Source organism: Vicugna pacos, chromosome 28, assembly GCF_048564905.1.
Source record: "Vicugna pacos chromosome 28, VicPac4, whole genome shotgun sequence".
Taxonomy (NCBI): domain Eukaryota; kingdom Metazoa; phylum Chordata; class Mammalia; order Artiodactyla; family Camelidae; genus Vicugna; species Vicugna pacos.
The window spans coordinates 10037944-10051214 of record NC_133014.1 but is presented as its reverse complement, the minus strand read 5'-3'; the positions used below and the strand labels follow the sequence as shown (position 1 = coordinate 10051214).

Here is a 13271-nt window from a genome sequence, read left to right as displayed (position 1 = left end):
GACTTGAGCCCGATGGGGGTTTTCTCATGGACTTGCTGAGAGCAGAATGAGTCTGCATTTCAAAGTGGGTTTAGGAGGGTGGGAACCAAGAGCGTGCCAGCGAAGGCCAGATGAACTCTGAGCTGGACGAAGAGCCAGGAAACAGCTGTCTGAAGCCCCGCCTGCAGCCAGTTCCCACGAAGGCTGGGGCTTAAGACACCTGCGGCTGAACTCGGCTGCAGGTGGGCATGTCAAGGCCCTGGGACCTTATGCTGAGCGTACGTACCTCCAGGGACGACGGGAAAGCGGGTGTCCAGAAAAGCCAAGAGAGAGGGGGCGTAATGCTTTGTGTTATGACTGCGACGACCTCTTCAGAACCCCGCTCAATGACAAGCCCATCAAAACCAAACCAAAACCGTCACCAAGCCCTTCCCAGTGAGTAAGCTACCAACGGCCAAACCGAGCTGCGGCTGATACAGGCGGATGCTAACTCGCGTTCTGACCCAATGACTTCTTCTCACGAAAATACACTGGGCCAAACGTATGTGTCACCGTCCCGACAGGCTGAAGGAGCATCACGAAAGGACGTAAGGAAAAACACAAGAGTCTGGAATTTTGCCACAGAGGCAAATGAATTTGAGGAGGTAAGTAAATATTTACAAAACGGGAGTGGCGCGTCAATACAGGCTGACGAGAGACCCCTCTGCCCCTTTAACCAGTTCCATTTCGTAAGAACTTTTTTTGGTATTAATAATGATTTAAAGGAAAAAAAAAGGTCCAAGGGGCAATGGCAGGGAAGGGAGGGGCCACCTCACACCTCTCCCGGTTAAAAATGCTGTACAGTGACGTCTAAAAATAAACTAAGGCAGCTTCATAAATTAGCTGGCTCAGTTTCCACTGCAGAGTTTACACAATCCTCTGAGAGTAGGCAAAAGGTTCTTAAAACTTTAGTACAAAAATCACTCACAAGTTGGTTAAAAAGTTTCCATTTCCTTTTTGAAAAACCTGTTCTTATCAAAGAAGGTGGAGGGGGGGACGACACACCACATGTAAACACCATTCTTGCATAAAATCCTGCTCCAGAGAACCATGATTTGTACATTGTTTAAAAAGAGAACCTTCCCTCATTTACATTCACAACAAGGTTTCATCAGAAATGCTGCCTGCCGCGTGGTGGTGAACAGACAAGGTCAGGTCCACGTGCAGGTGCGGGGGACTCGCCGGTGGCTCCCTGCCCACCCCTCCAGCAAAGAGCCACGGGCTGCACAGCACTGGTCCCGAGAGACCCTGGCGCTGGCCTGTCGGTCTGAGCAAGCGAAATGTCTGCACACGTCCCGGGTCCACGAGGAGCCCGTCGTCACTGCATCCTCCACACCAGACGGACGATGTATCGTAACAGGCGTAAGAGAACCATTTGCGGGTGCGCTCCGGCTGCCTCGTAATTATTCAGGAAGACCTGAAACAACAAAAGGAAAGCTGCTTACCTTCCAGCCCTGACTTCTTTCAGAGGAGAGGGAGGCAGGGGGACGGACGCCCCTATTTAAGGGAACCCACCCATCCCATCTTAACTGCTATGAAGGCACCCCTTAAAGGGCACCCAAGGGCCAGCTCTAACCCAAGACCTGAAGGGGAGTCCTTCTCACGTTCCCCAAACAGGAAGACACCCCGTGCAGAAAGCAGGCACATCAGGTGATTTTCTTCTAAAAAGAAAAAGGAAAGTGACCAAAAGACTGTATAAAACTCAAAGAGAACCCCCGAGTCTGTTTACCCCTCTAAAAACCACATGTTCTGTCTGCAAGTAGTGCTGTCCCCAGCCAGAGCCGCCTTGACCAGCAGACGCATCAACCACTGGAAAAGGGATCTCCGCCACCTCCCCGCAGGTGCTGGAGGAAAGCCACCCCAAGTCCGGGAGTTGGGGTCCGGTGCGGAGAGGCAAGGGTAGAGCCGACAGAAAGGAGGACACGCCGAAGGATGCAAAGTAACTATCTTACCGTCCAAGTTACTGACATTCAAATATGTTCCAGACTCTCTCAAGGGTAAATTTAAGGGTGGCTGTTATTTACTTGAGAGACCAGTGATTTGGGGTAATTTGCCCTAAGAAGCTAAATAAAGTGGTGCACTGATGCGCCGCCGTGCCTCTGATGTCAGCCCTGCCAGCCCCACTGGGTAGACACTGCTGGCCCAGCGCTGCGCCCACGGTCAGAGACGCGGGCGGAGTCAACCCCCGGGCCCCCCACCAGCCCGGAGTGGGGAGCAAAGAGCGATGAGAAGTAACAAAGGCCTGTGTATCAGTGACCACCAGAGGTTTAGGACAAGCTGGGAACCTGTTCCAGAGGAAAAGGCCAGGTTATTTTAAGGTCTCAGGGGTGGGGACTTCCAGCGTGTGCCCACCTTCAAGTTCTAATCCATCTTGCTGGTAAGTGCAAGGTGTAAGTTCTGAGCAGCCAAAGCTGGGAGCAGAACACGCCTCCCTCCACGTCAGGAGTTACAACCTGGTTCACCATTCGGGCCTGAGATCCCCAGGCCACCCCCTTCTCACTCCGGCAGGCCCTAGGATGGGGGTGGCTTCCAACGCACACCACCCACCGAACCACTGGCCCTGAGTCAGGCTCAGGACAGGCGGCCCCTGCTCAGACCCAAACACCGCCCACAGACACCAGCTGTGCACGGGGCTCACTGCTTGTTTACACAGCCCTCCCGGGCTCCGTGGACAGGATGGAGCTGCGATAAGGCCGGAGCACTTCCCCGGCTCCTTCCAGAACCAGACTGGAGGAAATCAGTTTTCTGTAAGCGATTCCTGCAGAGGCGCAGAGGCGCTCTGCAACCACAGTCTGCGATTTTTATCAGCCTGACACACGAGATTGCTTTGTTTTGATTTAACTTTCAAAATTACTTTGCTTCTTCTGGGTGAGAATAATATAGGGGAAGGTTAATTTTAGATGAGAGACTAATATTAACAGGTTGAAAGAGGCTGATTCAAAATAAAACCACGACTTACTGAAATGAAGAAAGTATATGCAGGGCTGGGCTGAACCATCGCTTCGAGGTGGGAAATCTCAAGCCAGCCGGTTGTCACTGCTGGCCTCGGGAGGACCAGAGACTGGGGTCAAAACGACACCACGAGGGGATCAGGTCACACATTACGGACAGACTCCTACTGCTGACACTCAGCCAATTTTACATTCCAGAACTGGCAGAGGCTGAGAGGAGAAACCTTTCGCACACCATCGGAGGACGGCAGGTGTGATACGAGGAAGAAGTCAGAGCTTTTTAGAGCTTTGCTTTTCATCTCAAAGACATGCCGCAGTGGCAGGGGATGCAGGAAAAATGTGGCAAAAGGAACACCTACTCCCTGACAAATGAGATGCTGGAACCACTGGGCTGGCGAGGACACGGGGACACCTGTCCTTTCAGGCAGCACGCGTGACACGGGGCACAAGCCGCTAAGCCAGCGAACAACTGCTTTTGGATGATATTCAACAGAGGAAGCCATCACCACCGATTCCAAGAGCCGTGCCAGCCCAGAAAGCCAGTGACAGCTGGCACCGCCGGCCGCAGTGGCTGATGGCTTGGCGTGGACGGACGGCCGTCACCTCACACGCCACTGGGGGACAGGCAGCACCTGCTCTGGGCAGACTAACGGGGGGAAATGGGGGTGACTATGTTGGCCCAGCCAGCGTGATATCTGGGCTTCTGGCCCCCAGGACTGACTGTGCAGAAACACGTTTCTGCTGTTGGAGCCCCACCCACCGACTGTGGTACCTGGTTACAGACACCCTAGCACATTAATACATCCTCTCTGCTTAACCATCAACCCCGGTCCTTCGCGCTTTATGTGAAAAACAACACTTCTTGGATCAGAGTTGCATAACGCTTTTAGTGTAAGTCGTAAGAACACTTTGCAAAGATACATTACGATGTTTCACTTGGGTAAAGAGATTATTAAAAAGCTAAAAATGCTACTGGATACAGACAGTTTAGGAATCGCAGTTACCTTTCTGTGCGCACGTGTGGATACACACACACACACCAACTGGAGGATCCCATCCTGTCAAGAATTTTCCTCTCCATGGTCTAGATCAGGAACTATATACTACTTGGGGCAACTGCCTTTTATGGCCACCCTGACCGTCTATGCTGCTCTCTGGGTGAGGGACCCCTGCAGCCCCCACGCCAGCCTGCATCACAGGGAACACCCGACTCGGAGGCCTGGGTCTGCACCCAGGAGGTCTCACGGGCATCCTAGAATTGCCAGGACCTCGTACAGAAGGGCACAGCGCCAGCCCAGCCCGTGGGGCGCCCACGGTGCTGCCCGCAGTGAGGACTGCCCAGGGGGAAAGCCGCCGACTCGCCTCTGGATCAGGAGGGGGGCAAGTGCAAGTTCCCACCTCACAGGCGGGAAAACATGCGCACGTTCCAGCGAAGTCTGAGGCCTGTGCCAAGACACAGTCAAGATGGGGAAGGTCCTTCCTGTCCAGAGTCACATGACAGCACCTCCTTTGTGGAGCTTACGCTCTGGCGAGGGGCAGGGCCGTGTGAATAAATGTAATCATATGACAAGGATGACACAGAGGTAGAGAAAATGACAGAGGAAGAAGCATGTGCCAGCGGGGCCAGGGCAGGAAGGCACAGGGCCAGAGGTACTGGGACGGGCAGGGGGAGTGCTGCAGGCGGAGACCCGGGGCACTGCACTGGGGCAGCAGCCAACAAGCTTGGGGGAAAATCGTATTCAGTGGTGAACAAGTGTTTGATTTTTCATAATAAACCAGAACGAAAAGCAATGCCAAGTTCCAGGACTGTTCCGTCCAACAAGAGTCCCGCAAAGGTAAGTGGTGGGGAATTGAGGTGCTCCAAGCTTCCCTGGACAGACTTAGGTACTCTTTGAAGATGTGACATACGTCCTTGGAGACAGTGTCAAGAGCATTCAGCAGGGAATCCCAAATCGCTCCCTGTCTGTCCACACCAGAGGTCACGGGCTCACCTGGGCGGCAGCTGGCGGGGAGCTGTGCCAAGGGACCACCCTAGACTGGGGAGCAGGGCTGGGGAGCAGCCCATGTGGGGAGGAAGACGGAGTGCAGGGAAGACCCGGGGCCTCGGCACATGCCGTGCGATGGGACAGGAAAGGAGGGCAGGTGACCAGACTCGGCACCAGCCACCACCACGGTTTTAGTGCTGGGACCATCTTCAAGCTACACCTGAGACCACCAAACCAGGTATCAGAGAACTTGACTACATTTTTATGCCAAAATAATCACAGCAAAACACACTCTCTTGCCCCATCCAGGGAAGCAGGTGTGTGATACAGAAAAGGCCTCGACCCCAGGCTGCCCTAGGGAATGGGTCAGGTTGACCCTGGCACACCTGCAGAGGGCACCTTTGATCTGGCTTCACTCTCCTGCAGACGGAGATGAGCCCAGCCTCTGGAAAGTGCACAAGATACACGAGGCCTTCAGACTCCGTGCGCCCAAGCGTGGGGACGAGAAGACCCACCCACTGCCAACGCTAACTGAGACAACTCGGCACGTGCCTTTCAGTCTTCACAACCCCTGGCCAGTGTAGCTTTCCTGCAGTTTCATAGACCGAGTCTGCGGAGTGAGGATCAGGAACCACCGAGCGATTCTAACAGCTCAGCTCAGACTTCAGGGCAGCACAGAACATAAGCTCGCCCATGCATGCTCCAAAGGCAGGGCCAAACCTCGCTGGGCTGAAGGACAACACACACATTCACTCAGCATTACTCAAGGGGGCTTACCAGAAAAACCACACAGGTGTGCGCAGTGCAATAAAAATGAAGGACGAGAAAGAGAGATCACAGGTAACATTAATAAAGACAAGACTTACCCTGGGAACTAGGGCTCAGATTTGCTGCAACACAGCCGCACTTTAGGTATAGAGTTCCCTGGTGGTCAAGGCAACAAGCGACACTATTTCCATCGTCTTATCAAAAAGAGCTCAGTACCAAATTCTAGGAGACAAACCAAAAAGCAAATATGCCTACAGAACTCTGAGACTCGGAGCAACTTTTTAAACTCATTCAAAAACTTGTTTCTTAGAGAATTTCAACATAGGATGCCTAAGATGTCCTCAATTTTTTTTTTTTTAATGTAGACTTATCTTTAAGTGGGAACCTGTTACAGGAGACTGCATTCTGGACTCCTGAGACCAGGAAGGATGCTGACAAAGAGAGAACCTCTGTTCTAGTTTGGGCAAGTGAGGACACACCATCTGTCTGGACAGGGGGTCCCCCCCGCCCTCGAGGGGCTGTCACATCATCTTCCAGAACAGGGCTGAGCACTGCCATCATCACAGGGGACAGAGGGTCCCAATGATCTGATGAATGGAAGACCACCTCGAGCCACTCCTAACCCATCAATCTAGACGTTATTTTACATGACAAGCAGGTGAGACACAGGTCAGAGAGGCACAGGCCAGGGTGCGATGACCCCACGTGGAGGGCTCTGAGGAGTCCTGGTCTCTCTCCACCTGGAGACCAGGAACCGCAGTCAAGCAGCATGTCGGCTCAGATTCTGATGCAGGTCCGTCTCCACGGCTGCGCTCAGGTGTCACACCAAGCAGCCACAGTGCTGCCCAAAGACCAAGTTCACTTTCTATTTATCACCAAGGCAACACGGGCATTTGCATAGCTGGTGCCTAACACGCTTTGATGTCAACACAGCTGTAGAAAGGGCACCAGGGGAGCCCCTCAGCTGCAGGCCAGATGTGGTGTCTCCCTCCCCCTGCCCCAAGCGCCAGGACTGAGCGCTCCCCTCACTCCCAGGGCCCTCACCGGACTCCCGCTGCTCTGGTGACCGCTCCTCAAACGGCACAGGGACTCCATGCGCACGAATCCCACTCTATTTTCGACGCATCATTTCAAAGAAACGATTAAGGCTTTTGGTAGGACAAGTAATCTCTCTCCCACTGACCTTGGGTCAGGCCTGGCACGCGCTGGATTTTCTCGGTACAACATACCCGCCTCCCGAGGGGCTCTCTAAGTCACCGGCCCCCAAGTCCATGACCTGCAAGATGTGATGCTGTGCTAGGGCCAAGCACGGAGAAGCCAGAAATGGCCCTTCCATCTCTTGCACGAGGCATCACTGGCCACAACGTTAGACTCAGAGCAAGAACACACTGTTCTGAAATGCCCCAGCCTCAGAAAAATGCTAATGAGACGTAAACACTTTAACCACAACTCAAACCTCTCCGCCTGGGCTCAGCTGGGACAGCTCCAGCGGAGGACGGCGTGACAGGCGTATTATTTCTGTGCGTCTGCAGGAGGGCAAGCTTCATGTGCATCTTCATTTCCTCCTCAAGAGATTAAAAAAAAACCCTGGTTAGACCTCTCTGAAGTCCCCCTCCAGGCACCTGCGTCTCCAAATGGTTGTGTGTTAGTGGCTGACGGTCCCCCAAGAGCCAGGCAGCCGTGCAGGTGCGCCCACCTGCCACGGCCCGACGGCGCCCTCGCGGGCAGCGGGAACACACAACCACATCCAGCTCGGTGCCCACCCAGCCGTTCACACACACACCAGTGCCTCAGCCTCATCGCACATCTGCGTAACCCAGACAGACGCAGAGCGTCAGGGGTCCGACGCACACTTCCTCTAAACAGTGGGCACCGAGCAGACGGGTGAACACAGTTTCTGGCACCTCTCTTTCTAAACACTGAAGACCAGCTGAGAAATACTTCAATTAACAGCTCAAAGTGAGAGAAGAGAGAGTGACAGCGAGGAGCCAGCATGGCATTTTCATCTCTATATACTTTGGTTTAACCATCTGACTGAAAATGGGGCTCCGGAAGGTGAATGGACCGAGTCAGGGTTCAAGGTCTGAGCCCACAGTCCCCGCACTGTTTCAGCTTCCTGCTCTTGGGTGAGTCATTTATCAATCCCTTGGTTTTGAAGCAGAGAGAGCAGTACTCAGATTTTTGACTGCAGCCCCTTTGATGTTCAAAGGTCAACAGTATATTCAAATGCTAACGTGCTGACACTCCAACTAAACTGTTGTTTCCCTCAAAACCGGCCTGCAAGCGAGCCACCTTTTCCTATTTTGCCTGGCTGAATGCTGCACTTCGCTCCACCATGTGTAGTTTGGTCAATTCATGTCTGCACACGCCCGCCCAGGGCAGAGGTAGGAAACAGGCAGTGTGAACAAAAGATACAGTGTTCCTCATGATCAGACAATGAAAGGGTTTTACATCCACTTCTCGGCCCATCTAGAGCCTGTCAGCACCGTGTGCTGTTCCCACTGCAGCCCACCACCAAGACGCCCCCAGGCCACAGGTACCCATCAGCAGCCTGTGCAGCGACTCAGGCCAGGCAACCTGAGGGCAAAGCAAAGAAGGTGAACAATCCCAGTCTCGGTGTTAGGGGTCGGGGCACATTGGGGAAGAGCACGTGTTTTTACGTTTTGGAGGGCCCAGCACCCCCTCCACACCTCAGACTGCAACCCCCACCCAGGTCAAGAATCCCATCCACGCGGACACCACCCCCAAGAACTGGCTGCGAGCACAGAGCAGCCCCGGCCTGCAGGGGACCAGGCCCCATCCGTGCCGGCAGTCCCTGCAGCAGATGGACCGGGGACTTGGGCTGGCACTCACGTGACTTCTGACTTGTGAAGGGAACTACCAGAGGCTCTCAAGAACCAAAGGGAAGCTGGCTGTCGGTGTGGATGCTCCCACCTGCAGGGAAGAGGAGGCTGCCAGGAGCGGGCTGCTGAAACAAACATGACCACGCTGCGCTGAGTCTCCCTGCTAGCTGCTCGCCTGCCTTCTTCACAAGGCCCCAGAGAGGACACAGCTTCCCCGCAGGCCCACGACGTCCCTGGGTCCCCGCCCTCCCTCCCTGGGGTCTCAAAGAGCTGGACATGGGGAGCTGCGGCAGTCAGGACGCTATGTGACCGCAGGTCATCCAGCAACAAGCCACACAGCTCCATCGCCTCTCTGTCCCCTTGAGATCTGTCCCACAACACGCTCTGTGGGTGCCTGGGCTGCTTGGGCACTTTAATGCCTAAGGACATGGTGGAGACGCACCGGATGGCTGCCCCTGGCCAAATCTGCAACAATCTGAGCAACAAATTAAGTTCTGAGAGCAACACATCATCTCCTTTTGAACTAAAGAGGGACCTACGAACTTTAGTTGATGAATGAAATAAACACGTAGGGGAGAAAGGAAAGTTCTTCCTCCTTTACACACACTTTCCTTCCATCAAAAGTGGAGAAGCACTGACTTCGTACCGGAGGACACCACCTCTGATCAGAGTCCTGGGAACGGGACAAACGGACACCCGGTGCCTCCTGACACAATGCACAGAGGAGGACACAATGTCACACCGTTGGGACAGCTGGCAAAGTCTGAATAAGGCCCGCAGGTGACACAACAGTACTGTGACACTGTTAATTTCCTGAGCTTGATAATTAATGCTGCGGTTCTATCAGTGAACACGCTTATTCGTAGGAAGTACACGCTGATGAATTTAAGACGAAAGGAGCACCATGCCTGCAACTTATTCTCGAATATTTCAGAAAACAGTCTGCACACGGGGAGGGATGAGGAGGGAAAACGTTACGGCAAACGGGGCAGAATGTTAACAGCAGGGAACTGGGGTGGCCGACAGGAGGGGGGTCTCGTTCCAGTCTTGCAACTTTGGTGTTAAGTCTGCAATTATTTCCAAACAGAACGTTACAAAACACACAGCAGACTTGGGAGCAGTAAAACTGCCCTCAGGCAGAGGGGGCCGGGGTGGTTGGGGCAACGACACCGAGCCACAGAAGGACAAGGGAACATGCACTGGGGCTTTGCGCTCACCTGGGCCTCTCTCACCTCCTGCTCCAAGGGGTTCAGACTCCACAGCTCCGTCTCAAACGCTTCCCCACTGCCCACAAGTGCACTGAACACATGACAACTACACGACAACTTCCTCTATTGCTCTAACTGAAAAAACGGGAAAATATCCTGTCAGGCTCCGTGAGGCTCGTGGCAACAGAAGACCAACACTTTACAAAAGGTACAGTATGAAGCAAACAGAGACACCAGATACGTAAAAGGCTGCAGTTCGCCAGAAAGCAGTGCGGGACGGATTCCGCCTGCCAAGAGGTAACCACTCGGTAGGGGGACAGCGCGGAACCCGAAAGTGAATCGCCTCCCGTTTCCTCCCCAGACTCCCACCCCGATACTCCACAGCGCTCCATCAGTGTGGCCGCAGACACCAGGCGGTTCTGAATCTGACAACCCTCGGGACAGGCGTCAGCGGCTTTGGGGGTCAGTGGGTCACTATCCTGAATTTCAGGGTCTGAGGTTTTGAACTGGCTAGGAGTAAGACCTAGAGAACATGTTTGTTTCATTTTAGAAAAATCAAGTTGTCAAACAGAAGAGTCTATCTCTGCTCCTCCCCCGGATTTCCAGCCTTCCTAGAGAGCTGGAGTCCTTTATATGATTAGTGAATGCATTTTTGCATTGGTTCATTTTTGTTTTTAAAGAGATGCCAAATAAGGTTCACAATTACAAAGTATTGCAAAATACTGCAATATGGCTAACTCGTATTTATTTTACCAAAAGCACTGAGAACAAATAGGTTATTACATCTCAACTGAAAAAACAGACATGACCCATCTCCAACATTAAACTGTGCAATGAGGGGAGGGTATAGCTCTGTGGTAAGAGTGCATGCTTGGCATGCTCAAGGTCCCGGATTCACCTCCATTAAAAATATATAAATTAATAAACCTAATCACCTCCCCTCCCCCTTCAAAAAAAAAAAAAGAAATACAAAATAAAAATAAACTGTGCAATAACCTTGGGAGAAGGGTGTGAACTGTTAAGATGCTTTTCCCCCACCCTCAGTGGAGAGGCAAGGTAATGAAGACAGCCCAAGGGCTGTGTCACGTCTGCAAGATATCCCTTAAACACACCCAGCTCTGTGGCCGTGGACGGAACTGTGCTGACTCGTCTCGGTGTCCAGGGCCCAACTGCCTCATCTCTCCTGGGGAGCCCCACCCAAGTCAGACCTGGCCCAAAGGACATCCACCAGCCACTTCCAGATGGGGGAAGCAGGACGGAGAGTTCAGTTCACTGCCTCGGCTCCCCTGAGAGGCCGCCACGTCCGTCACACGTGACCTCTCCCTGCTGGGTTAGGGACATGACTGTAGAATCGGGACTTGAAGGCATTCAGTCTGACTCCCTTGAAGGGACCCATGGCCTCTCCACCTCAGCATGAAGCCCACATCCCAGGTATCCCAGGGCCCTGTTTCTGCTCCATCTCCCCTAGCCTAGCAGGAGAGCCGAGTCCACTCACACATGGTAACACGGAAGCCCCTTCAGAGAAACCAAGGCAGAGGAACTGGGTAAACAGTAACTTGGGTGACAAATTACAGAACGGTCAACCTTGCAAAAATGATGTGACCATTTCAGATCTAGGCTGACGGGGAATTTACGTTCTGGGAACTGGTCTCTACAATGCCAGGCATTCTGCCAGCTACAGACAGGGGATCCCAGGAAATTCCGAGGCCCATGCATCAATGAGACATTTCCCACCTAATGACAGAATCATACTATAGCACGTTTCCCATCAGACACACACACCTACACAGCCCACAGGAAGGCAGGAAGAGGATTCAGTGTGAGTTTCCTGCAAGTCCCTAGCCCCCTATACTAAGGAAATCAGAGACCTTCCTGTAATGGGAAAATGTCTCCATGTTTGTTTAAAAAAGCTTAAATGGCACAGTATATAGACGGCAAAGCAAGACTGATTGAAAGAACTTGTAAGTAACCTGCTTAGCAGCAGCTAGCTACAAAAGAGATGAACATTTAAAGCAGGACAGAAATCCTGGGGTGTCCTAAGCATGAACACACTCCCTTCAGAAGAAAAAAGAAACTTAAAAAAATAAAAATCTTTAAGAGGTACGTCTATGAAACAATAATGTTTGGGGGAAAAAAAAAGGAGGCAGGTGAGAAACAGCACAGTAAGAAAAAATGGTATTAACAGTCATTTTCTACAGAGTCAGACTCAGGTGTCTTCCTTTTGGATAAATTAAGAGAAATAGCATCATACGTGGTTGTCAGAAAAAGGTAAGCAAACCTAAATTAACATCCCATCGCACATTTGCTGGTGTGCGAGAGCCACCTCCAACACATTTTACAATGCCTTCCATGGGAAAAAAGGAGTCCCAGCGGTAACATATATTGGCACTGGCCAAAAAAAAAAACAAAAAACCAAAAAACAACCAACATACACTGTGTGTCTGCGGAATAAGATATAAGGCTGGATTTTTTATTTAATAAACCAATAGCACACCTCAAAAATTCCAGTGGCTGTCAATGTGGGGTGTAAAATTTTTAGACCCCAGATTACAAGCTATGATTAATCACTGGCCTCTTAATACGTTTCAAGACATGGGCACCAGAGGACAGCAGCAGGGGCTGAAAGAACAAAGGCCCCCCTGCCTGGACGCAGCACCTGGCAGGTCGCAGAGGGGACTTTCAGTTCAGTGTTGCCATCAGGGTGGAACTGGAAAAATCCCTTTAACTTTTGACGCAAAGTGCCTCAAGATGGGGGCAGAAACACCCTCTTACAGACCGAAGGCTGCGTCCATCTTTACGTGGGGCTATTTCAAAGCATAAAGTGACTCCCCTTTTTTAAGCATGGAGGGTTTAAGGTCTGTGCCCCCCAAACCCCTCTGCCAGCCTTGTGCTGTGGTCCGTCCAACGGCCACCACTTAAACTCAGCCACAAGATAAAGGGAATGTGTGAAAGAATGGTAGGTCACACACAGGTGATCCCTCTCATTTCCGGAATAAGCAGAGGATTATTACTGTTCTTTTTTTTTTTTTCTTCCAAATGGCAAGGAGAGGAAGGGTGTGAGGGGGGAGGAAGGGGGTGAAGAAAACATCATTACCCTCCTTGGGTAATATGCATTAAATTCGTCTCCAATACGCCGCAACTCTTGCGCAATCCATATCTCCGGGCGCATATCTGCAGGTACAGCCTGAGACTGCCTCATGGAAGCTGCATCAGAACAAACAGAACAAAAATCATTGTTTTCCATAGATCATTTAGAAAGTCCCAAAGGTCAAGCCCATCCCGCACACGCTTTCATGTCTTGGGACGCTCCCTAACTGCAGAAGCTCCAGTAACGCATTACAGTTTATCGTGGCAGACCATGCTAGGGAGCCTTGGTTCAAGAATAAGGGATATGGAATAATTCCCTTTTCCATAGCTGGAGATCCAGAATTGCCGCATTTAAAGATATCCTGGCCAGTTAGTTAGATACTTCCATTTTGAGGAGGCAAATTAACACAC

At 52.0% G+C, this 13271-nt stretch overlaps 1 protein-coding gene across 17 annotated transcripts in view; it reads right to left on the bottom strand.

Annotated features, from left to right (window-relative positions):
• Window positions 1-1051: 1051 nt before the first annotated feature.
• The window catches only part of BCL2L11 (BCL2 like 11), a 38218-nt gene continuing 25998 nt past the window's right edge, over window positions 1052-13271 (bottom strand). For 5 of the 17 annotated variants that reach the window (XM_006203840.4, XM_072951450.1, XM_072951452.1 and 2 more), the window contains 2 exons: window positions 12868-12977; window positions 1052-1435 (listed from right to left, as the gene is read on the bottom strand). In XM_006203840.4, the coding sequence (XP_006203902.1) occupies window positions 1337-1435; window positions 12868-12977 (209 nt within the window). In that variant the 3' untranslated portion in view covers window positions 1052-1336. The other 12 variants (XR_012065169.1, XR_012065170.1, XR_012065171.1 and 9 more) reach the window with 12 other exon arrangements.